The 23,305-nt window shown below is 36.7% G+C and overlaps 1 protein-coding gene, 1 long non-coding RNA gene and 1 other non-coding gene across 4 annotated transcripts in view; all 3 read right to left on the reverse strand.

The window, feature by feature from the left end:
* Positions 1–912: 912 nt before the first annotated feature.
* LOC122220337 lies at positions 913–5,806 on the reverse strand. The gene is made up of 3 exons (XR_006202805.1): positions 5,646–5,806; positions 2,422–2,492; positions 913–1,117 (listed from the first exon to the last, which is right to left on the reverse strand). It is a non-coding gene; the product is annotated as an uncharacterized LOC122220337 (long non-coding RNA).
* Positions 5,807–7,530: 1,724 nt separating this feature from the next.
* DEPDC1B (DEP domain containing 1B) overlaps positions 7,531–23,305 on the reverse strand; it is an 86,237-nt gene continuing 70,462 nt past the window's right edge. For both annotated transcript variants that reach the window (XM_042939671.1, XM_042939681.1), the window contains 4 exons: positions 19,931–20,097; positions 17,519–17,695; positions 9,809–9,994; positions 7,531–8,540 (listed from right to left, as the gene is read on the reverse strand). In XM_042939671.1, the coding sequence (XP_042795605.1) occupies positions 8,379–8,540; positions 9,809–9,994; positions 17,519–17,695; positions 19,931–20,097 (692 nt within the window). In that variant the 3' untranslated portion in view covers positions 7,531–8,378. The remainder of the gene's footprint in view (positions 8,541–9,808; positions 9,995–17,518; positions 17,696–19,930; positions 20,098–23,305) is intronic.
* Positions 14,523–14,653, reverse strand: LOC122203000. Its single transcript, XR_006195012.1, has one exon. It is a non-coding gene; the product is annotated as a small nucleolar RNA SNORA18 (small nucleolar RNA).

Genomic DNA, 23,305 nt, shown 5'->3' on the forward strand with positions numbered 1-23,305 from the left:
CTACTCGCAACCTCTACTATCTTCCTGTCCCCAGAAGACATTGGAGTTTGTGACCTCTGAAATCCAATCCCTTCAGTTTACTGAGGAAACCAAAGCCCAGAGAGGCTGTGATTCACTCAAGTTAGCGTGACTCACTAACCAAGATTGGTGCTACAAATTCTAGTGGGAAGGACCTTTCGGTAACAATTCAGATGGAAAGAAGGGACTAAGAGTCTTGCCTTAAGGTTGACATTTGCACAGCAAATATACCATTCCCTTAGTTCTGTTTCTTTCAGGTGCGGGAGATGAAAGTCTCCCCAAGCTATGCCCTGGTACCACTACCACTGCTCACAGTGTTCTCTCCACTCGCCTGTATATCTCTGGTAAAGTCACTTAATCTTCTCAGTGACCTCTAAGGTGTTTTCTGGGCTACGCTTGTTGGACTCCTTGCAGTAGGTTGGTGTCGTCAACTCCAAAAGCATCGTTTGCAAACACGTTTTATCTCAGATTCTACTTCTGCACTTATTATAAGGTGCTTGGTAAAGAGATGAAAAATGAGTCTGAGGAATAAGAGGTAACCAAGATTTATTCTAAGGAAAGAGAGCCGGCAGTTACTCCCACGTTGTAGAAAAGACAGGCGACTTGCACAAAATTATCCTACCTCTGTTGTTTTTTTTTTCTCAAACTCAATTTTGTAGACAATTTTTTTCACTTTAAAATCTAGTAATCTGACATTTAACCCAAATTATCCACTGCTGCATTGAGATAACTGTTTATTCTCACCATGTAGATAGCCCACTTTTGGAGAGTGTTTAGCAAGCAATAGAGCCCTGTGAGGTTTTGGAGAAAAATATGGTGATACAGGAGTCAAAACAGTACCCATAGTTACTTATGTTACAATAAAGATTATCAGTTTTTAAGTTTCTTCTTTCCACAACTAATGGATTACAAATTATATAAAATATACATAACTTTTAAATAAAATCCCTAGCTTTTCCTTTATGGTACAATCATTACCAACACAAGACTGTTCCCACTGGGTCCATCTGTCCCAAGTCCTGGATGGTCAGGACTTGTGAAGAGTCTTCCTAAACCAGACACCTCCAACAGCTTTTAATAGATCAGTGAATTCCATTCTCTGTGAAGAGAAGAGTGAGGAACTTTCTGAAATCAAAGCCTTTATGGTCTTTAACCAATAATGGTGGTTAATCATACTTGGCATTTGGATGAGTAGAAAGTTCAAAGAAATTTACAAATGATGTCAGTGTATGTTTCAAATGTTAATTATTGCTTCAGGTAATTATTAAGAGGTAAACAGTGAAAGCAGTATTATCCAATCAGATTTTACCACCCTCTACATGCCATTTAGAAAAGTCTTAAATTTTTTTCTAAGTATCAGAAAGCTTTTTTTTTTTAAATAAGATTGAATCTTTAAGACAAACTTGCATATGGGCAAAATCCCAGGTTTGATTAAAAAAAAAAAAAGGCAGAATCAGTAGACAAAAAGGCTCATTTCTGCTGTTATTGTCCTCTATGCCTTGTATTACGGTCTGTTTTAAGATCTCATGTGAAGAAACTTTCAGCCACATGATTCTAATCTTCAAAACATTGTTCGCATGGTATGACTTTGCTTTTTTTAATAACTGAGTCTAAAACACACCTGATTTTTTAAAAATATAAATACATACATATATATATATATATATATATATATATATATATATATATAGAAATAAACTGGAATCAAAGGCTCTTAAAATCACAGATTGCATTTTATCCTAACATAACTGTTTTTCACAGGAAATTGTTCTGCTACTTTAGTAAATTATCACTGAAATGTTTGTTGCAAAGAGTCTTCCAAAGGGCACAAGTTCTTAGTTGCAAACAGTAAGCAAAAGACCTCTTCATTCCCATGTCAGATAACCCTACACTGATTAAAAGTACTTCTATTTTAAATATCAATTATAGTTTCCTAGTTCTTATGAAAATAAAATAATCTTCAGTCCTCTGGTGTTTTCTTTGTTTTACTAGAATGCTCAAGACTACCTTGTTATTACTATGAGAGAGAGGCTGGCAGCTATAAGGAAAATTTGTGGAGGTTGGAAAAGGGGAGAACACCTTCTGTTATATGCTCTAGAAAAGTATCTGGAATCTGTTCTCGGTTTTGAAAGAAGAGGCCCAACAGAGATATTATATAATGAATACACCCAGCCAAACACATATATTATTTTTTGCTTTGAGACAGGTATGTTTTATGGGAAATATAATTTATTCTAGGTCCTCAAATGAGGCAAACAATTCACTTAACAATTCTCCAAGATGGAATTTGCAAAAACTATAGTTTTTTAACTAAATCTTAGATTCACTGAATTATGAAACTTACAGAGCAACACAAACGTACACTGAACAAGCAACAACTTTCATTTTTTAATGGGCTAGTACCTTATTATCTCATTGTTGTTCCCATTTCATTTCCTCAAATGGAAAGTTGAAACACTGAGGTTATACCGACACTAAAACACACAAAAAATCCACGAGAAGTTACTCATTATATTCTTAAATTAGTGAATATACACTCCAGTTATCCCAGGGAGTATATTTCTTCTACAAAATTAACTAACAAATGCATTTTCAAGTTGATAAAAAGAAGCAAATTCTCTGTTTATTAATGCTGTACCAGATCCCAACTTACAAATTACTTGCGTACCCAGGAGCAAATATTTTCTTTAAGTCCTAATAATCATAGTTTGTTTTACAGTAATTTGTTCGCCTGGGAGACCCAACATGTAATGATTCAAGGTAGTATACTTTTTTGCAGGTTATGTTGTCTTAGGCAAGTAAATGCAAGTGCAAAATGATTCCAAATGCCACAAAATTAGAATTTCCAATGCTTCATTTTGAAGTAAACACTTCAAATTTGGGCCAATGCTATAATGATGGAGAGACATACAGTTGAATTGCCTCTTGCTACTCATTGTAGTAAATAATAATTATTTCGTAAATAAATATTTATTTAGTAACAATATTGGTTTTAGTAAATTACTCCAGGACTTTAATGTTTAATGTCCGTTTTTGTTCTTCAAGGCAAAAGGAAAGATGTTAAAGATTCAGCCACCCCATATAGTAAAGAGGCATTTTAATTGATTCCTTTCTCAATCATGCGAAAAGATTTTGTGCTCTTCTAAACATAGAAATATTCAGTTTCCTATTCTTATACATTAACAGTTCACAAATACTGGCTCTTTTTAAGTTACATTTCCTATAAAAATGTATAGAAACGCTCTTCTGGCTGTGGGAATCCAAACAGAGCTCCGGGAGGACACAAATGCTAAGTCATGACTGATACATCTGCTGCATTTGCTAGAGCCCAAATATGACTTCCCTGAAGGTAGATTCAGGAACACAATGATGTATGAGAAATGAGAATGAAGAATGGCTGAATTCCATTACATGGGATATACTCAATCTTGAAATGTGCTTTAGAACCCTCAAATTTTCTGTATGGAACACTCGTTTGATAAATTCCTGATTGCAGTCTCTCAGATCAATGATAATCCCTATGACATTTTCTACTCATCCTGCCTATCACAATACCTTAAAAGGCATACCTACAAAGCCAATACATGACTGCACCAGAGAGCTTCTACCAAACACTCTAGTTTCATCACTGTTGCAATTTTTTTTATAGGGATATGTAGGAAATTCAGTGAAAAATCTTTAGTAGATATTCATAGAAAGTGACCAGAAAAAGAGTGGAAATGAATTTGGCAAGGTAGGTTAGGGCACTGAAAACACTGCCAATAAAAAAGAAATTTGAGTTCTTAAGTTTTACAAAGCATAGGCCAAAAAAACGTCTTTACACAACGTCTGAGCTTATACACAAATATCAAACGGTGCTCATAAAAACCATGAAACAATGCTCAATGGGAGACAATAAGACATCGGAGTCAGGAGCCTGGACAATGCAGTCACAGCTGGTCGTGACCGCTTACTATGCTGTTCACAAGATGGGTGATCTTAGGGCAGTTACCCAACCTTACTGAGTCTTGTTTCCTGAGCTGTAAATTGGATATAAATTCGAAAGTAGCAAATACAAGAATTTAATAGTAGACTAAACATACCTGAAGAGAAATGTGCTGGAATGGAAGAAAGAGTAAAGAAATTATCCAGAATGCAGCACAGAAAGGCAAAAATATGGAAGGTACATGAGAGATTAAGAAACAGAGAATAGTATGAAAAGATCTAAAATATGTTTAAAGAATCAAAAGCAGAGGAGAGATTGTGAGAAAGGGAATATTTAAGAGAGTAAAAGACCTTGATCCTCTTATTTAAGAAGCCCCACAAATAACCAATCAGAATAATCACTGAAAGAGTACATTATATAAACCAGAAATGTCATTGTAAACTTCAGACCACCAAAGATAAAGAGAAAATCATAAACAGCAGCTGCCAAAACATGACACACTATCTATAAAGAGTGTCAACAGACTTCTCATCAGTAACAATGGAAGCCAGCTAACAAATGAATGACTACAAGGTACTGAGATACAAAAACCTTCAACCTAGAATTCTATAAGCAGCAGAAATATTTGTAAAGAATGAAGGCATTCTTTATACAGAACTGTACGCTTAAAAATGATTATAATGGCAAGTTTTGATATAAGAAAAACATAAAACGTAAAATACTAAAAACCACTGAATTATATACTTTAAAAGGGTTAATTACATGATATGTAAATTACATCTAATAAAGTTATTTATTTAAAAAAGGAATGAGGGCAAAATGAAAAAGACAAAAACCAGCAAATACTAAGTTCTGAAGAATGTACTCTAAGGAGAAATGTGGTAAAACATGGGTAAGTCTAATAAACAAATACTATATATAAAAACAATATAGTATGAGGTTTAAAAATTATAAAGTTAAAATATATCAGAAGAATAATACCTCATTTGGGAGGGTGTTGTTAGTGCTTTAAGGTCCCTGAACAGCCTCCGTGGAGGGTAAAAGGTATTTACTGACATTAAACTTTGATAAATTAGTATGTAAAATGTAATTTCCAGGGACCCAATAAGAAAATTAGAAACAGAATATTGAGTTTCAAATTAGAAGAAAACATGAAATTAGGTGTAAGATCCAAAAAAAGTCAAGAAAGTAGAGACATAGAGGCGTAAAACATCAATAAATGTTTATACCCAAATATAGAATTTTATTAAATATAATTTGTTACATAATTTTGACTAGAAACAAAAATTGTCAAGTTGGCATCTTAAAAAATAATCTATATGATGGTTATAAGGGACACAACTAAAATATAATATGGAAAGACTGCAAACAAGTACATTGCTAAAGATAAAGAGTGACAGTTTATAATAATTCTAAAAAATGAAGGAGGGAAGGAAGAAAGGAGGGACGGAGGGAGGGAGGGAGAAAAAGAGGGAAAACGAATTGGAAGGTGTATCGTATCTATCACTTCATAACAAATTACCCCCAGATTAAGTGACTGGAAAAGCCAAATATTTATTATCTCACAGTTTCTGTGGGTCTGGAATCCAGGCACAATGAAGCTGAGTCCTCTGGCTCAGGACCTCAGGCTTCAGTCAAAGCGTCAGCTAAGGCTGCCTTCACCTCAAGGTTTAAGAGAGAGTGTGCTTGCAGGATCACTCACGTGACTGCTGGCAGGCTTCAGAACAGCCACTTCCAAGATTGCTCACACAGCTGTTGGCAGGCCGCACGTCCTCGCTCACTAGAAGGCAGAGACAGGAGTTCCTGGCCTGAGGGGCCTCTCCAAAGAGCAGCTCCCACAGGTCATCTGGCTTTCCCCTCAGAGCAGGCCTGGGAAATAGAGAGGGAGGGCAAGCAAGATGAAAACTGGGTCTTTATGTACTCTAATCTCAAGAGATATCCTATCACTTTTGTCATATTCTATTTGTTACAAATGTGTCACTACACCCAACTTAACATTCAAGGAAAGATTACACAAATACCAACAGGCAGGGGTCACTGGGGACATTTTAAATGCCACAGACTGCAGAAATGAAAAACAAAAACTGTCATTGTTTGCTTATTATGTAGTGAATATGTAGGAAATTAAAAAAACACACTAGATGTTTAGAATTAATAGGAAAGACTAGGGGCACCTGGGTGGCTCAGTCAGTTGAGTCCAACTTCAGCTCAAATCGTGATCTCACGTTTCTTGAGTTCAAGCCTCACATCAGGCTCTGTGTTGACAGCTCAGAGCCTGGAACCTGCTTCAGATTTTGTGTCTCCCCCTCTCTCTATGCCTTCCTCTCTCTCTCAAAAATAAATAAACATTAAAAAAAACAGGAAAGCCTAGCAGGGAGTTTGGATACAAATATCAGTACACAAAAATCAGTTTTATACTATATATAAGCAAGAAGCTGAAAGTGGAAATTTTAAAAATAACCCCCTTCACAATAGGATCGAACAAGAGGTATTTTTCAGTTAAATAATAACTAGTGAAGTTAGGGATGGATACTATTTACTTTTGCGTATACTTGAAATTTTTGATACTAACATATTTTTTAAAAGTATCAAATACCTAGGAACACATCTAACAAACGATTTGCAAACCTTTGCAGAGATTTTTTTTTTCTCATTTATTCTAAATAAATGGAAAGATAAACTATGTTCATCCACTGGAAGACTTAATATTGTAAATATAGCAATTATCTCCAAATTGATTTATAAATTCAGTACAATCCAAATCAAAATCTCAGAGGTGTGTGTGTGTGCACACATGTGTAAAGCTTGACAGGCTGATACTAAAATCTGAATAAAAATGGAAAAAGTAAAAAAACATATACAGTAGAAGTCTTTGGCTAAACCATACCCATAACACAAAGTAAAACCATAATGAGATACCATTATACACCCACCACATTGACAACAATTCAAACTCTGACAATAGCAAGTTTTGGTGAGGACATTAAGCAAAAAGAACTCTTAGACACTGTCAATGGGAAGGTTTACCAGAGCGCAAAGAAAGCAGAAGTAGACTTATTCTTTGCTCTAAACATCATTCTAAGATCTGAAAACAAATCCTGAAATACTAAAAATCTCCCATTCCTTTACCTATTCGGAGGGAAAGGTGGTATCCAAACCAAGAAGAATACTTTTATCCACTTGTAAGTAAACAAAATCTGAGTCACATGTAGGAGGCATTCTGCAACAAAAGAACAGGGCCAGAGCAAAGGCAAGGGAATTCAGTCCAAAGCCAACTAGTGACTGTTACTCTTAAAATTTAGGGCAATTACTTATAGAAGAAGGCTTCCAGATGCTTCAATCTAAGTGTACCATTATTTGCAAAAGGGCAAAGCAAACTGGGTCTTTAGGTACTCTAATCTCAAGAGATATCCTATCACTTAGCCACAACAGACAAAGGCTCCTGAAGGCTCATAAAAAGCCTAACATCACTCATTTTATCATAGAAATAAATGAATGATGTGAGGACACTGGCCAAGATGATGAACTTCAGCATCTGAAGATGTTTTCTAACTGAACGAAATAAATACCAAAAAAGAAACACCACAGAGCATAAAAAAACAAAAACCAGTATTTATTTACATTCCATTTACTTTCCAAAGGATGAGGAAGGTGGGAGAAATACAAAGGAAGTAGTCTTGTTTTACTTAACCTATTTGTGCTTTTCATGAAACAACAAAGACCTGACTCACAATCACAGGAACAAGGGGACCCAAAAAGATTACTCAGTTCAATTTTCCATCTCCAGCCAAGACTGAAATGATACCACTGCAGGCAAATGAAAATCAACCCCAAATATAGGTGAACACCAGTTAATATATGTTCTAAAAGAACCAGCTTTAGTTAAAGCTGTCATAACATCCAACGAATCTGCAATAAAAGACACAGTCATCATAATGTGGAGCCTTAAGACTCTCTGTACAACAATGAAAACCAAATTTTACACAAAGAGAAGTCACAACTATTAAGCTGTGAAGTCAAGAGCATCACAGTAGCAGTACCCAGTGTCTCTCTTATTCAAGTACATACACTATTTTTAAAACTTGGTTATAACAAAGACATCAGTAACTGAAATGTACAGTTATTTTATTAACACCATGAAAGATAACAAATAAAAAAATAAAACTACCCACAAATTTTGTAACAATTACAGACACGCATATTAACCATACCACTATACATTTGTCTCAACTTTTAACTGATTTGTACACTTTAAAAATAGCATTGGGTTTTACAAAAATACTGATAATGGCTCAACATTTTAGGAAGTCCGGTAACTTTCTATTTTCCGTAGCCTCTATTTTCTGCTCTTCTTTCTTCCATCGCCATAATCCTCCTATAACCACCAATTTGCTCGAGGCAACAGCAACAGAGATCTCTAAGAGCTACGTAAGCACTACATCCGAAAACTTCTAGTTCTTTGAAATGGTTGGAAAGGGTTTTTTAGTGCCCATATCAGGAGCTGTGGTTTCGGTTTCGGTTTTTCAGGAAACAGAAGTGCTTCACTTTCTGGTGTAGGAAATCGTTCTTGGTAGACTTCAGGATAGGATTTTTGAAACTAAAAAAAAAAAAAAGATTCAAGATGAGTCAAAAAAACCCCACATAAGGGCCAATAAAATTAGGCGATCTAATTTTAAAATTAAAGACTTTCTGATCTGATTCCATACAAGCTGTTTTTGTTTTGTTTCAATGTTTATTGTTCTCTATCAGAAAAGAGAATAACAAGACAACTAATCGTAATCAAATTCACTCCAACACAAATCCATTTCTTTTGGTAAGATCATTTGATTCCACTTGCTATAGATCTAATTCAATTTAAATTTGATCAAAGCTTCAAATACACTTCTCATTTTGGTCTTATTTCTTAAAATTTCCCCCACTGCTAACTATAAATAGACTTCACTTTAAAAATATTCACAAGTAATCCTGACTTGAAAATAACTTATGTTCTACACAGTTAAAGAAAATTTTGGCCCAACTACATTTCACGATCTCCCAGCTTCTCCAACTCAGTCCCACCTGCTTCTGCTCAAATGGAAGGGAAAACATTCCAGTATATATGACTTTATGAAAAGCTTAAAGAGAGGCAATATGCTTTTCCTTCATCCTCAACACTGAACTCTTCTCCAAAATTACTGAGAAAAATACGATTGGGAGTCTAGAACTCTGGTGATCTGTGTATAAGCCTATATGCATGATGTGATCAGGGATCAAGCTTGCAGGAGTCAGACTTCAAAAATAAAAACAATTCACTTAATCTGGAATCAATACTTTAAGAATGGTCGAAGCAAATCTAGTGTGAGTTAAACACTATTCAATGAAACCCTAAACCTTGTTCCTAGCAGGAACTAAAAACTTTTAGTGCTGCCTGAGGCAAAAAAACAATTTGATACTGGTGATCTAAAACCAAAGCCTTTCCAGTTTTACACATTTTCTATTTGCAAATTCAGTATAATTTGCCTTTCAAAAAAAAAATCAAAAGGAACCTGTCCTCATTTGATAGCTTCTCTGAATTTAAAGTAATTACTCCACTAACACATCAAGCCGCATACCAAAACAAAGGACAAATAATAGAGAAGAGCTCCACAAATGAAGAGTTCAACAATGGTAAAATATCTACACTGGAAAATAAAGACGTGGAAAACAGACCACAATTGTGTAAAACAATGAGACTGCCGGAATGTATAAATTGAGTAATATACTTTCAAAACTGCTATGTCATAGAAGATGAGATTTATATGAAACTTAGTAAAACAGAGAATAAAAAGAAAAAATATAAGAACAGCAGGCAGAAGAAATGACTTCTAAAGAATATTCTTCTTTTACCTGCTTCAGTTTTTTCTTCTTCTCTTTGCTGGAGAGTTTGGCATCTGTTATGACTTCTTCCAGCAAGGCTGCCAGAGGTTCCTGAGAGCCGTATGCTCTCTGGTATTCAAACTCCCCTGGACTGATCTGACGGCAAAATGATGGAGCAGATAGAGTGATATCCATATCAGCTCCTGGGTATTTTATCTAAGGCAAAAGGATTAATAGTGAATGGAATAAGTATATTTTTCACATAAACTGCAAAAATTAGTTCAGATCAAATACAGCATATCTCCTACTAAGAGTACCACATCATTCTTCAATTTGGGGAAAACTCTTTGGTAAAAGGTAACAGTGTTTCTATAACTTCAAAAAAAATATCACAGCCACAGTTTTAAGTAAGAGATGTTTACCTTTTTAAACCCAAGATCCATTTTAATAAATAAAAAACCTGCGTGTTCTTTTAAATAAAATCTTAAGTTGAAACATAAACTAAACATGTTGACAAAAATGATTCAAAACAATTATAATATTGACCACACTTAGTGGATCCCTTCCCACATCTGGAGAATCTGATCCTCTTTCTTGGGGATGGACAGAGAAACACATATAGCTTGGCTGTTATGTAGAGAGAAGTTCTACAACCATCTCCAAATATGTTAACACTGAAAATCAAGAAAATAAATATTCAGACATTGTATAGGGCAAAAGGGAGAAGGAAGAAAAAAGAGGAAACATAATACCAAGACCTATAAATAAACAAGCATCCATTAAAAATATTTAATTTCAGGGCCATTTGGGTGGCTCAGTTGACTAAGCATTGGACCTTGCTCAGGTCATGATCCCATGGTTTATGAGTTCTAGCCCCACATCAGGCTCTATGCTGTCAGCACAGAGCCTGCTTCAGATTCTCTGTACCCCTCTCTCTCTGCCCCTCCCTGCTCAATCTCTCTCTCTCTCTCACAAATAAGTACGTAAAAACTTTAAAAATATATATATTTAATTTGCATAAAGCAAATATTAACAGGTATAAAGGGAGAAACTGACAGTAATACAATCATAATAGGAGACTTTAACACCCCACTTACATCAATGGAGAAGTCATCCAGACAGAAAATCAACAAGGTTAGATGGACGTAACAAATATATACAGAATATTTCATTCATATACAGCAGAATACACATTCTTTTCAAATGTACATGGAACACTCTCCAGCATAGATCACATCTTAGGCCACAAAACAAGACTCAATAAATTTAAGAAGACTGAAATCATATCAAGCATCTTTTCCAATCACAACAGTGTAAAAGTAGAAATCAGTTATCAAAAGCAAACAAAAAAACAAAAAACCTGAAATAAACAAAAACATGTGCAACTAAATAACCAATGGATCAATGAAGAAATCAAAGAAGAAATTTAAAAAAAAAATACATGAAGACAAATGAAAATGAAAACACAATGGTCCGGGGCACCTGGGTAGCTTAGTCAGTTGAGACCCAAAAATCTTAAAACTCCCAAAAGAAAACATAGGCTATAATCTCTTGGACATTACCCTAAACAACATATTTATGGATATGTCTCCTCAGGCAAGGCAAACAAAAGTAAAAATAAGCTCCTGGGACTACACTAAAATAAAGAGATTTTGTATAGCAAACAAACAAACCAAATCAAAACAAACCAAACAAAAACAAAAAACCCCTCAATAAAACAAAAAGACAACACAGTGAATGGGAGAAAATATCTCCATATGATATATCCAATAAAGTTATACTATCCAAAATATAGAACTTATATAACTCAACATCAAAAAAACAAATAATCTGATTTAAAAATGGGCAGAAGACTGGAAAAGACATTTTTCCAAAGACGTACAGATGCCCAATAGAAACATGCAAAGATGCTCAACATCACTAATCATCCAGGAAACAGAAATCAAAACCACAATTAGATACCACCTCATACCAGTCACAATGGCTAGAATCAAAAAGACAGGAAATAACAACTGCTGGCAAGGATGTGGAGAAAAGGAACCCTCGTGCACTGTTAGTGGAATGTAAATTGGTGCAACCATTGTGGAAAATAGTATGAAAGTTCCTCAAAAAATTAAAAACAGAACTACCATATGATCCAGTAATTCCTCTTCTGGATGTTTACCCAAACAGAATGAAAATACTAATTTGAAAATAAATATGCACACACCTATGTTTATCACACACAAAGAACAAAACCTTACTGCCATTTGCAACAATTAAGGATAGAGCTAGAGAGTATAATGCTAACAGAAATAAGTTAGAGAAAAAAATTACCATATAATTTCACTCATATGTGGAATTTAAGAAACAAACCAAAAATAAATAAATAAATAAATAAATAAATAAATAAATAAATAAATAAATAGCAAAGGGAAAAAGAGAAAGACAAACCAAGAAACAGACTCTTAGCTATAGAGAACAAACTGATGGTTACCACAGGACAGATGGTGTGGGATGGGTAAAAAAGGTTATGGGGATTAAACAGTGCACTTGTCATGATGAACACTGGGTGACGTACGGAACTGTTGAATCACTATATTACACTCTTGAAACTAATATAGCACTGTATGTTAGCTATACTGCAACTTCAAAAAAAAAAAAGGTGGTATATACATGGAACATTACTCAGCCATAAAAAGAATGATATCTTGCCATTTGTGACAACATAGATGGACCTATAAGATATGTTGCTAAGTGATGTCAGATAGAGAAAGTCAAATACCATATGATTTCACTTATATCTGGAATATAAAAAAACAAACAAAAAAAAACCAACTTTACTCTCATATACAGAAGAAGGGGCACAGGGATGGGGGGAGATAGGCAAATATGAAGGGAATTAAGAGGTAAAAACTTCCAGTTAGAAAATATAAATAAGGCACAGACATGAAAAGTACAACATAGAGAATACAGTCAATAATGTAACAAGTTGTATAGTTACCATACTCATTGTGAGGAGCACTGAGTAATGTACAGAACTATGGAATGGCTATGTTATACACCTGAAACTAATGTAACACTATGGCAATTATACTTCAATTAGAAAGAAATTAAAGCTTTTTTTTTAGGTAATAATTTTTTTCTGTACATGTTCCTTAAAATGTTTTATTAACTGTTAGATATTAACAAATATTATCTTATCCATTTGCTGATAGGATATATTAAAACATCTCATTGCAATTGTGGATTTTCAAGTCAACTTGTAATTTTGTCATCATTATACATTCTGAGCATCATAATGTGCATACAAGTTCAAATATTTTTTCCTCCAATTTTATTTTTTATTAAATTTTATTAAATTTCTCATTATTCTTAATTCCAAAAATTTACATCACGGTTTTGCCAGTGCCTTCTTGCCAAAGATTACCAGGATGACATCTGTGCTCAAAAAGAGAGAGGTAGAATGAATTGTACTGCTAAAGATGACCACAAACCATAAATAACAATGGGATTGTATTGGGGTACCTGGCTGGTTCAGTCGGGGGAGCACGCAACTCTTGATCTCAGGGTTGTGAGCTCAAGCCTCACGTTAGGTGTAGAGATTACTTTAAAAAAATTAAATCTTGGGGCACCTGGGTGGCTCAGTTGGTTAAGCGTCCGACTTCGGCTCAGGTCATGATCTCACGGTCCGTGAGTTCGAGCCCCGTGTCGGGCTCTGTGCTGACAGCTCAGAGCCTGGAGCCTGTTTCAGATTCTGTGTCTCCCTCTCTCTCCGCCCCTCCCCTGTTCATGCTCTGTCTCTCTCTGTCTCAAAAATAAATAAACGTTAAAAAAAAAAAATTTTTAAAAAAAATTAAATCTTTTAAAAAACAACAACAGTGGAGTCTATCAATACGAAGGTGGTCAAATGGTCTAGGATTTGGACTTGTGAAACTCTTATAGAAATTAATACATTTAAAAAGCAGACATTTTTACAGGGGGATTGGGTACAAAGCACACCCACAGACCCAAAGAAGACCCATGCCCAATAAAGGCCTTCATGCTAGGCTGAAGGGGAAGACTTTTCTTTGCATGGAGCCAGTCTGCAAAGAGGTGATGTGGGTGTTTTATCAAATGCCCAAGTTTCAACAAAAGATCATAAGGCATACAAAGAAACTTGGAAACATGGCCCACTAAAATCAAATCCTAAATCTCCAGAAAGCAAGCCTAACAAAACACAGGCCTCAGACTTTAGTAGACAATGATTTTTTTTTTTTTTTTTTTTTTTTTTTTTTTTTTTTTTTTTTTACTTTACACCCAAGTTAGTGAGCATGTAGTGCAACAATGATTTCAGGAGTAGATTCCTGAACGCCCCTTAGGTCAATAATTTTTTAATTAAAGAATTTTACATGTGATTCTTTGCACTGCCAATCACCACAGTTTCTCCAAAATCAGAATCATAATCTTCAAAATAGCCCTTTTGAAAAGCACTTTGGTTCAATCCACAGTTGTCACTGTCACTCCAGAGTTCTTTTCAGTTGGACTTCTTTGATCTCCACTTGAATATGGACAGACTTTAAAAATTCGCCACACATTTAGCGTCAGAGTAGATGGATCTGATCTTCCTGGTGCTCAATTTCAGACAACCTCTAAATGTGAATGAGTGCAAATCATAATCACCCCTAAACTATCCCACCCTAAAACTGTACAGATTGTTGGGATATGCCAATACCTAAGACTTAAAAAATTTGACTATTACATCTTTCACATAGTTTTAGCAGAAAGACGTCTTGCAGTTCTTCCTACAGATCTAAACACATAGTTCTGTGAATACAGAAAACCATACATATACTCTATGAGGAGTTTCCAATGATGTAGGTCTAGAGACAAAGCCCCATCAGGATAGACCTCAGTTAAAGTGTTCCATCTTCCCAAAAATATAATACCTTTTGTTCTTCTGCAGCCAGAAGCCTAGTAAGGAAAATTCTAGATATCTATGATTAAAGATAGCAAAGGAAGAAGAGGACTGTAGTCAAGGCTGATAAAAGGTTGGTGTCAAAAACAACACATACCTCACAATTTATCTATCCCAGGATCAGCTGTGTAATTTCCCCAGAACAATCCAAGTAACATTGTTCATTTTCAGAGAAGCACTTCCCTAAATCTCACATGCTGTAGGGGCTGAGTAGTCCACGAGAGAACAGAAATCTCTGAATACTGAAACAACTGGTCAGCAATTCTACTGAGTACTTCCAACAGAGAAAATGTAATTGGACAAATGAGTGCTTACTGGTTTTATGTAGTGCCAGAGCAGTGCCCTCCTCAAGATCATGATAATGTGCAGTTAAATGAATCAGCACAGCTCAGCCTTCTGATCCTCAACTGAGAGCAAAGGGCTCAGTTATAAGCTGCTGCAGCATATGCCTGTGCTATGGGACACACAAACCCAGCAAGCATATAGAGGAACATAGCTACTGCTATCAATTCTCCCTGCAGAAATTCAGTGAAGTATTTCTTCTTTACCTTTTTTATAGGTTAGGGTCATAGAAATATTGGGCGGAGGGAAGATTTAACTAAAACAGCACTAAGGTTATACTTTTTACCCATTAAAACGGCAAAGGTATATGTGTTAATAATAATACCCAAAGTAGCACAAGGGTGCAAAGAAATGAACACTTTCTTAGACAATTCATGGGAATATACATTGGCATAATCATTCTAAAGGGAATTTGGCAATATGCAATCAATACTTAAAATACACTCAAGGCCTTTGACCATGCAATACCACTCATAAAATTTTATTCTTACAGGGACACCTGGGTGGCTCAGTCCATTGAGTGTCTGACTCTTGATTTCAGCTCAGGTTGTGATCTCATGGTTGTGATATGGAGCCTTGCATCAGGCTCTGTGCTGATGGCATGGACCCTGCTTGGGATTCTCTCTCTTTCTCTCTCAAAATAAATAAAAACAAATTATTTTTAGAAAATAATCAAGGATTACCACCACACACACCCCCAAAAAAAATCTAGCTACAAAAATATTTACTGGTAGGTTGTTTGCAAAACAGAGGGGGAAATGGAAACAATCTAACCAAAGAAACCCATTTAAATAAATTATGGTATATATCCATATTACTGAACACTATACTATCAATAATAACAATACTGTGGAATGACATAACACTAATGATGATGATAATATTAACAGAAGCTACCAACTGAGGGCCTAGTATGTGATAAATATTATTCTAAGCACTTTACACATCTTAAGCCATTCAATCCCTAAAACAACCCCAGGAGGTAGGTATTGACCATTTTTATCCCACTCTACAGATAAGAAAAGAGGGATGTCAGGTAGAGGCTGAAGCAGAGACATTTTATAAAATGTGCCCAAGGTCACAGGGCCAATAAAGGGTATATCAAGAACACAAGTACCACTTAGCTCCAGGGTCTGAGCTCTCAACAACCCTGGTGTCAGTCAAGAATATTTAGTGATATGGGAAATATTTCTTGTTGTACTATCAAAAGAAAATACGGTATAAAAGAAAAGAGCAAGAGTGAGAGAGAGTGAGGAAAGGGGAGGGGAGAAGGGAAGGGGAAGGGAAAGGGGAGGGAATGGAAGGGAAGGAAAGGGAAGGGAGAAGTGGGGAGGCAAGACAAGACAAGACATGACACAGAAAAACATCTGAAAGACGATAATACTAACTGAATAGATAGTGTTACTCTTAGAGTTTTTGGTGTACATTTTCTATAGTTTCCAAATTCCTTCAATAGATTAGGTTGACAATTACCCAAAATTTTTTGTTTTAATTTTTAAATTGCATGCTGAAACAGGTGAACAGTTATTCACCCTGAAAATACTTTGGGAGGTAGCAGCTCACTGGTCCTTAATCGTGGAACCTCAAAAAGTGCTTAAGCAGAAAGAGGGCCAATCATTCCAAAGGAGGTAAGCAGACCTTTTGCTTGCATTTATCAAGTTTCTGCTCCCACAGGCTGACATACAAACCCCACTTGGGGCCCACATAATAGTTATGCATTACATTTCTTCTGCATCATTTTAACAGAACAATAGTAAAAGCTACCTTTCAACGAGTACCTGCTGTAAGTCAGACATTTATGCTAGGGGTTTTACAATACAGTATTCTACTCTTAGCAACAATTTTATAGAGCAGGTATGGCCCATTTTAACACTTGCAGAAACTAAAATTCAGAGAGGTTAAGAGACTTGCCCAAGGCCACAAAATCAGGAAAAGGGAAAACCAGGAACTGGCCCAGCCAGGACTTTACGGCTCTAAGGCCATTCTTCTACCACACCACGTTTTATGGAGGCAGTGTGGTATGACAGACCACGGATTCTGGAAATTGAGTTTATGTGTGTGAATCCTGGCTCTGTGACTTAAATTCTCCATGCCTTAGCTCACTCATCGAAAAAATGCAAATATCAATAGTATGTCAGTCACAGGGCGATTATGATCAAGACATGTATTACACATAAATCATTTCCATCAGGAAGTATATGCAGATTCTAAACAAATTCATTTAAGGAAGTTGCAGTCAGAAGTATGCAGTATTGATTACATAACCAAACCAAGTAAGCATTCTGTAAGTTTTCAATAATACCAAACACATACAGAGCTTACCATGCAGCAAGCCCTGTTGGAAGCACTTTGTACAGATTTATTCACTTACTTCTTCCCAACAAGAGGTTCCAAGAAACCTAGCAAGTTTACATGACTTTCTGCTGGCAATTTTAAAGGACTGGTAACATCCCTTTCTTTACCTGGACTCTTCGTAGATGAGCCACATGCTCCTCTATGGAGGTCTGCAAGGCCAAAGGGACTTTCAAAATCTCTTGGTAATTGTCCATTAGAAATGTCACCAACCTCACAGCTAATAACTCATCCAAGTCTACTTCATCCTTGGAACACAAGATGCAACGGGAAAATGTCTGAACCATCTGAAACAAGAAGGGGAGGTATTTTTTAATGAAACACAGATGAAGTCTTCTTTCCCTACAATGAACTGAGTTCCATCTAATTTGCAAAAAACAAATGTGACTAGTCAGGGAGAAATGGCCCACAGGACAGGGTACACATCTAATCTGGCACCTGGCCATACCTGGTCATCTGAGATGGGCTGATTTTTATCAACCAGTAAAACAGAAGATGCGTCTCATCTCACAGAGACTCAGCAGACATGCTTGTCTGAGCAGTTTTTAAAGCACACCCCTTTACAGACAGTTTTAAACATATATGAACGAATTCTGAAAATTATTATCACTACCATTACTTGAATCATGTAGCATTTCAAAGTTCAAAGTACTTTAAAGCCATTTAGTTTACTAATATCCTTATTTCACTACTGATTTTTTAAAAAATCTGCTAGCACAACATATATGCCTCAACAGTTATGTTTTTTCCCAGTTAACTGTAATTTTCTCTAGGATTTTGGGTGTACATTTGACAATCACATTTGGACAAAATCATTAGACTTTGTAACAAGTTCGTTAAATGATGAGACTTTACAAAAAGCAGAAATATAAAAAATATTATATAGCTGCTTTCATAGAAGGTATATTAACTATTTCCTTCTTTAATACTATCCTTTGGATAGATACTTTTTCCTTTTCCTACTAATTTTACTGCTGACAATCTTATTTTGAAACCTACAAGCATGAAATCATGTAATTCTGCTTAATTAGACTTCATTTCATCAACTTACTGCAGAGGATCCTTTATTTTTCATTCACATGTACGTGTACAGAGAGACACGCAGACAGACATTTTTTACCTGGAGACTATGGACCTTAGGGAATCTGAATGCCTTGAAATTGTATGCAAAATTTTACATGTGTATCCTTCTGGGGAACAGTGCAAAGTTTTCTTCAGCCCTTCACAAAGGCCCATTAGCCCCATTACCTATCTACCCAATCAAAACTAAGGTCAAGAATCCCTCTACTGGGCACTGAGTGCTCCTCTGATCTTACCCCACACTTCTAAAACTGGACCAGAGGACCCCCAGAGGTACACCATGGTTCACCTGGACGTGAAAAGGACATACACCTCAAAGAAGCATCAAATTTGCTCCAAGGCCTCCAATTTTGAGGAAAATTAAAAATTTTTGTAATAAGAAATTCTAAACATAAACCCTATTTTAAAAGACATGCTAACATTAGCAAAGTAGAATTTAAAATTAGCATATGTGGCACACATGGGTGGCTCAATGAGTTAAGCGTCTGACTTTGGCTCAGGTCACAATTTCACGGTTCGTGAGTTTGAGCCCCACATCAGGTTCTGCGCTGACAGAGCACAGCCTGCTTGGGATTCTCTTTCCCTCCCTCCCTCTCTGCCCCTCCCCTGCTTGCTCTTTCTCTCCTTCAAAGGTAGATAGATAGATAGATAGATAGATAGATAGATAGATAGATAGAGGCGCCTGGGTGGCTCAGTCGGTTGGTTGGGCGTCCAACTTTGGCTCAGGTCATGATCTCACAGCTTGTGAGTTCGAGCCCCGCATCGGGCTCTGTGCTGACAGCTCAGAGCCTGGAGCCTGCTTCGGATTCTGTGTCTCCCTCTCTCTCTGCCCCTAGCTCACTCGCATCCTGTCTCTGTCTCTCTCAAAAATAAATAAACATTAAAAAAATAATAATAAAATAAATAAACAAAAACTTCAAAAAATAATAAAAGAAAATTAGCATACATTGGTAAGCAAAACTGAGAATATTTTATGGACCCTAAGATCATAACCTGAGTGAACAAGTTCTCAATCTCCCTGCCAGGCTATCTGATCCAACTCTGTATTTTACTTCTTTCCTCTTCACCTCATTATACAGGCTGCGTCCACTTGTTATAGTGACAAATGCTTCACAACCCTTTTTGTCCTGGAGGAAAGAATACTGTTTTCTTGAGAGACCACTTATCCTCACTGTCCACCCTTCCTTCTCTTTATGTTGACAGTAGGCCCTAGGCAGCAGACCCCTTTAAACTCAGAGCCTATCCCTACTCACTCTCCACTTTGCATTATGTTATTTAAGACACTAACACCCAAAGTGTTTAGTGTCGGGGTGGTTTCCAAGCGATGGCTCTACAAGCAAGCCTGCCTTGCACCTTCCTCTGGCTGCCAAGCTAGTAAACTCTACTCAGGTGGATTTTATTGCCAAAACTGAAGTCAAGTTAGATGGTAGAGATCAACCTACCAGTGTTCGGGTACCAAGGCCATCACACAGGGGTGGCATCTCCTTATTTAGGCAGATTCTTGCCATCATCCTCATCAACAGCTGTAACTTTCTCCTATTTTCGGGTGGCAGGAGGAGGCAGCAAATCTGAAATGCTTCAATAGCCATTTTCTCTTTCTGTAACAAACCTGATTTAGAAAGAAGTTTTTAATCTTTTAAAACCAATAGCCAACTTGACTCCATTATGTTTACATTTTTCAAATTATGTACTATTAAAATTATATAGAACATGTACACATATCCAACTACACTGGGCCAAATGATTATAGATCTAATGCATTGGCACCGAAAATACAAACCATCAACTAAGGATGACAAATATATAAAACAAATACAGCCATTTCCCTCTCTCAGATTTTGTGTAGTATTCTTTCCCAGCAAACCAAGAGCAGTCAGGTTAAGTCTAACCTAACACTCAACACTCACAGTTACTATAGGATGAAGACAGCATGAGCAAAAATATGAATGTGCCACTGCTGCTCTGAATTGCCCCCTTGTATTATGTCCCTGGGATGAGCAGGGTCACCATCTAACAGGATTCTCACGGACTGAAAACAGGTCCGATTGGCCTACAGTCAGACCACTGCCAGATGGCTGCACTTCTTTCCAAACAACACACACCAAATAACCCTTCCTCACACATAAGCTGTTCTTCGTAGCTAAGTGTACCGATTCAATCATGTTATATGCCAGCCCTCCTCAACCAAACTACAGTCTTCTAATACTGTGCTAAAAATCATGGTTCTCTAATACTGTGCTCTCTTCAACCACATTTGTCCCCAGACACATCCACATCCAAACCCTCTAATGAGAAGAAACTGCTTTCATCAATTTATTTGTTCCATGTCCAACCTCTTCAAGTTCCCAATGGTTTCTCTTAGAGGCAAAACCATCTTTGGCACCCAGTAAGTATTTCTGACCATCTATGATATGCCAGGAACTGTGCCAAGTCCTGGAAATATGAAAATATGCCAGGTCCCTCACTCTGAAGAGCTGATGTGCTATGAGGAGACACCCATTAAAAAATTGTAAATGGGGGGCGCCTGGGTGGCTCAGTCAGTTAAGCGTCCGACTTCGGCTCAGGTCACAATCTTGCGGTCCGTGAGTTCGAGCCCCGCGTCAGGCTCTCTGCTGACAGCTCAGAGCCTGGAGCCTGTTTCAGATTCTGTGTCTCCCTCTCTCTGACCCTCCCCCATTCATGCTCTGTCTCTCTCTGTCTCAAAAATAAATAAACATTAAAAAAAATTAAAAAAAAAATTGTAAATGGCAAAATATGAGAGGTGCTTCAAGAGACATCTGCAAGGGTAACATTAGGGAAATTATAAGTCATTCCTTAGGACACACCACAGGCTTGGCATGGAAGTAAAGCTGGAAAGGTCAACAGAGATGAGATCCAAAAAGGCCTTGAACGCCAGACTAAGGAGCTTGGGTTTGGCCCTGATGGCAGTGGGTGGGCATGGGAGAGAAAAGGAGGCAGAAGGGGAGCTTTAATACACCAAGTTCAATCCTAGATGTTCACTGAAAATACTGCTGCTGATTCTCATCACTAGACCTTCTTTGAACTCTATATAATCAGGTCTATGAAAAGAAAAAAGGTTTATGATCAAATATTAATTCTTTCTTTCACTTATCCAACAAATATTTAGTAAGCCTTGCCTGTATTCCAGGAACTATTTTAGAAGAGGACATACAGTAGGGAATAAAAACAAAATCCTTGCCTGATGTCATGGAGCTTACTTTCCAGCAGATAATAAGCAAAGAGGTACAAACATATGGCAGGTGGAAAAATGCTATGGAGAAAAAAGAAAGGAGCAGGGGAGTGATGGGATGTGCTCAGAAAAACATTTCTGGTTTTTTGGGAAAGGTCTCTAAGGAGGTGAAATTTGAGCAGAGATCTGAAAGAAATGAGAGTAAGCCAGAGAAGTTATCTGAGAGACAAATTTCCAAGGTGGAGGAAAGAGCAATGACAGAGATTGTGACACGAGAGTATGTTTGGAGTGTGTGAGGAAAAGCAGTGAGGCCAGTGTGAAGAGAGAGGAGTGTATAAGAGCATTCAAACAGGAAAGGAGGTTAGAGTGGAAGGTAAGAGCCACACCAGGCAGAACCTTGTAGGCTACCATTAAGAATTTTGAGTTTTATTATGAGTGACCTCAGAAATCACTGGAGGGTTCTGGGCAGGGGAATCATTAACCTGAATTACTTTTTACTCTGGCAGCTCTAGAGAGAAGAGATTGTAAGGGGGTAACACAGAAGGAGGAAGATGAGAAGCATGATGACAGTCTGGGTGGGATAGAAGAAGTGGAACTAGTAAGAACTAATTAAATTCTAAATCTCTTTCTCCACAAAGCCTTCTACTTTTTCCATAAATAGCTTTCTATCACATTAGCCCACAAATCCCTTCTTTTTCCAAATTATAAACACCTTTTGACAGATTTTACCTTATTTTATTATGATTCATGTATATATACAATATGTATATTGTATATATGTATTGTTTTACGAAAGAGAGAGCAAGCTAATTGAAAGCATAATCCATTTCCTTTGGCAAGCCTTACTTCCTGATAAAGTACAGGTGAACATTCAAATACCTATTTGTCGATAGAGTATTACACGGCTATTAAAAGTGGTAAATTTTGAAGTTATGGAACAATATTTCCAGTACAATATTTATGAAGAAAATCACAATAATAAACCTTATAAAAATAAGGTAGTAAAAAGGAAAAGATCAAGACTACATCAATTTTCTTTTAATTTTCAGATTTCTTTGTTGGGACACTGTTAAACTAACACATAAAAGTTACATTCATCAAATCTTTTAAAAAGTCTAAATTCTAAACTTCCAGTTGCTTAAATCCCAAACTTGGAGTTGGTCATGATTCTGGGTTTTATGAAAATTAGGGTGAGAATGTATCAGTAAATCCATCTCAGGAATTAATCTACACAAACCTACACAAATAGGAGACAAAGTCCACCCTTGACTCGCATACATCCCAATAACTCACTGGCCCCCCTGTGAAGCCAGGGACTCCTTCCTTCTGCCACGGATCCCAAGTGAGAACTCCCTGCAATTCATTCCAATTGCCAACTTCCCACCTCCTGTAAAAAGAGAAGCAATGCTACTGATCCCTTCCTCCATTAAATTCCTAATCTGCCCCAAACAATGCCGCAGCCTCTGGCTGTGGAGGAGCCACCATCAATAGTTTGAATGAGGGAAGCTCCTGCTGAACAACACTCCAGAATGTGGAAGGAAGGAGAGTTGCTTATGCCCAAAGCTTGAAGAGTAACATGAAACTATGAGGCTCCTAATACTCCCTCCTGGAGACTGGAATGCATTTT

This window comes from Panthera leo, chromosome A1 (genome assembly GCF_018350215.1).
Source record: "Panthera leo isolate Ple1 chromosome A1, P.leo_Ple1_pat1.1, whole genome shotgun sequence".
Lineage (NCBI taxonomy): Eukaryota > Metazoa > Chordata > Mammalia > Carnivora > Felidae > Panthera > Panthera leo.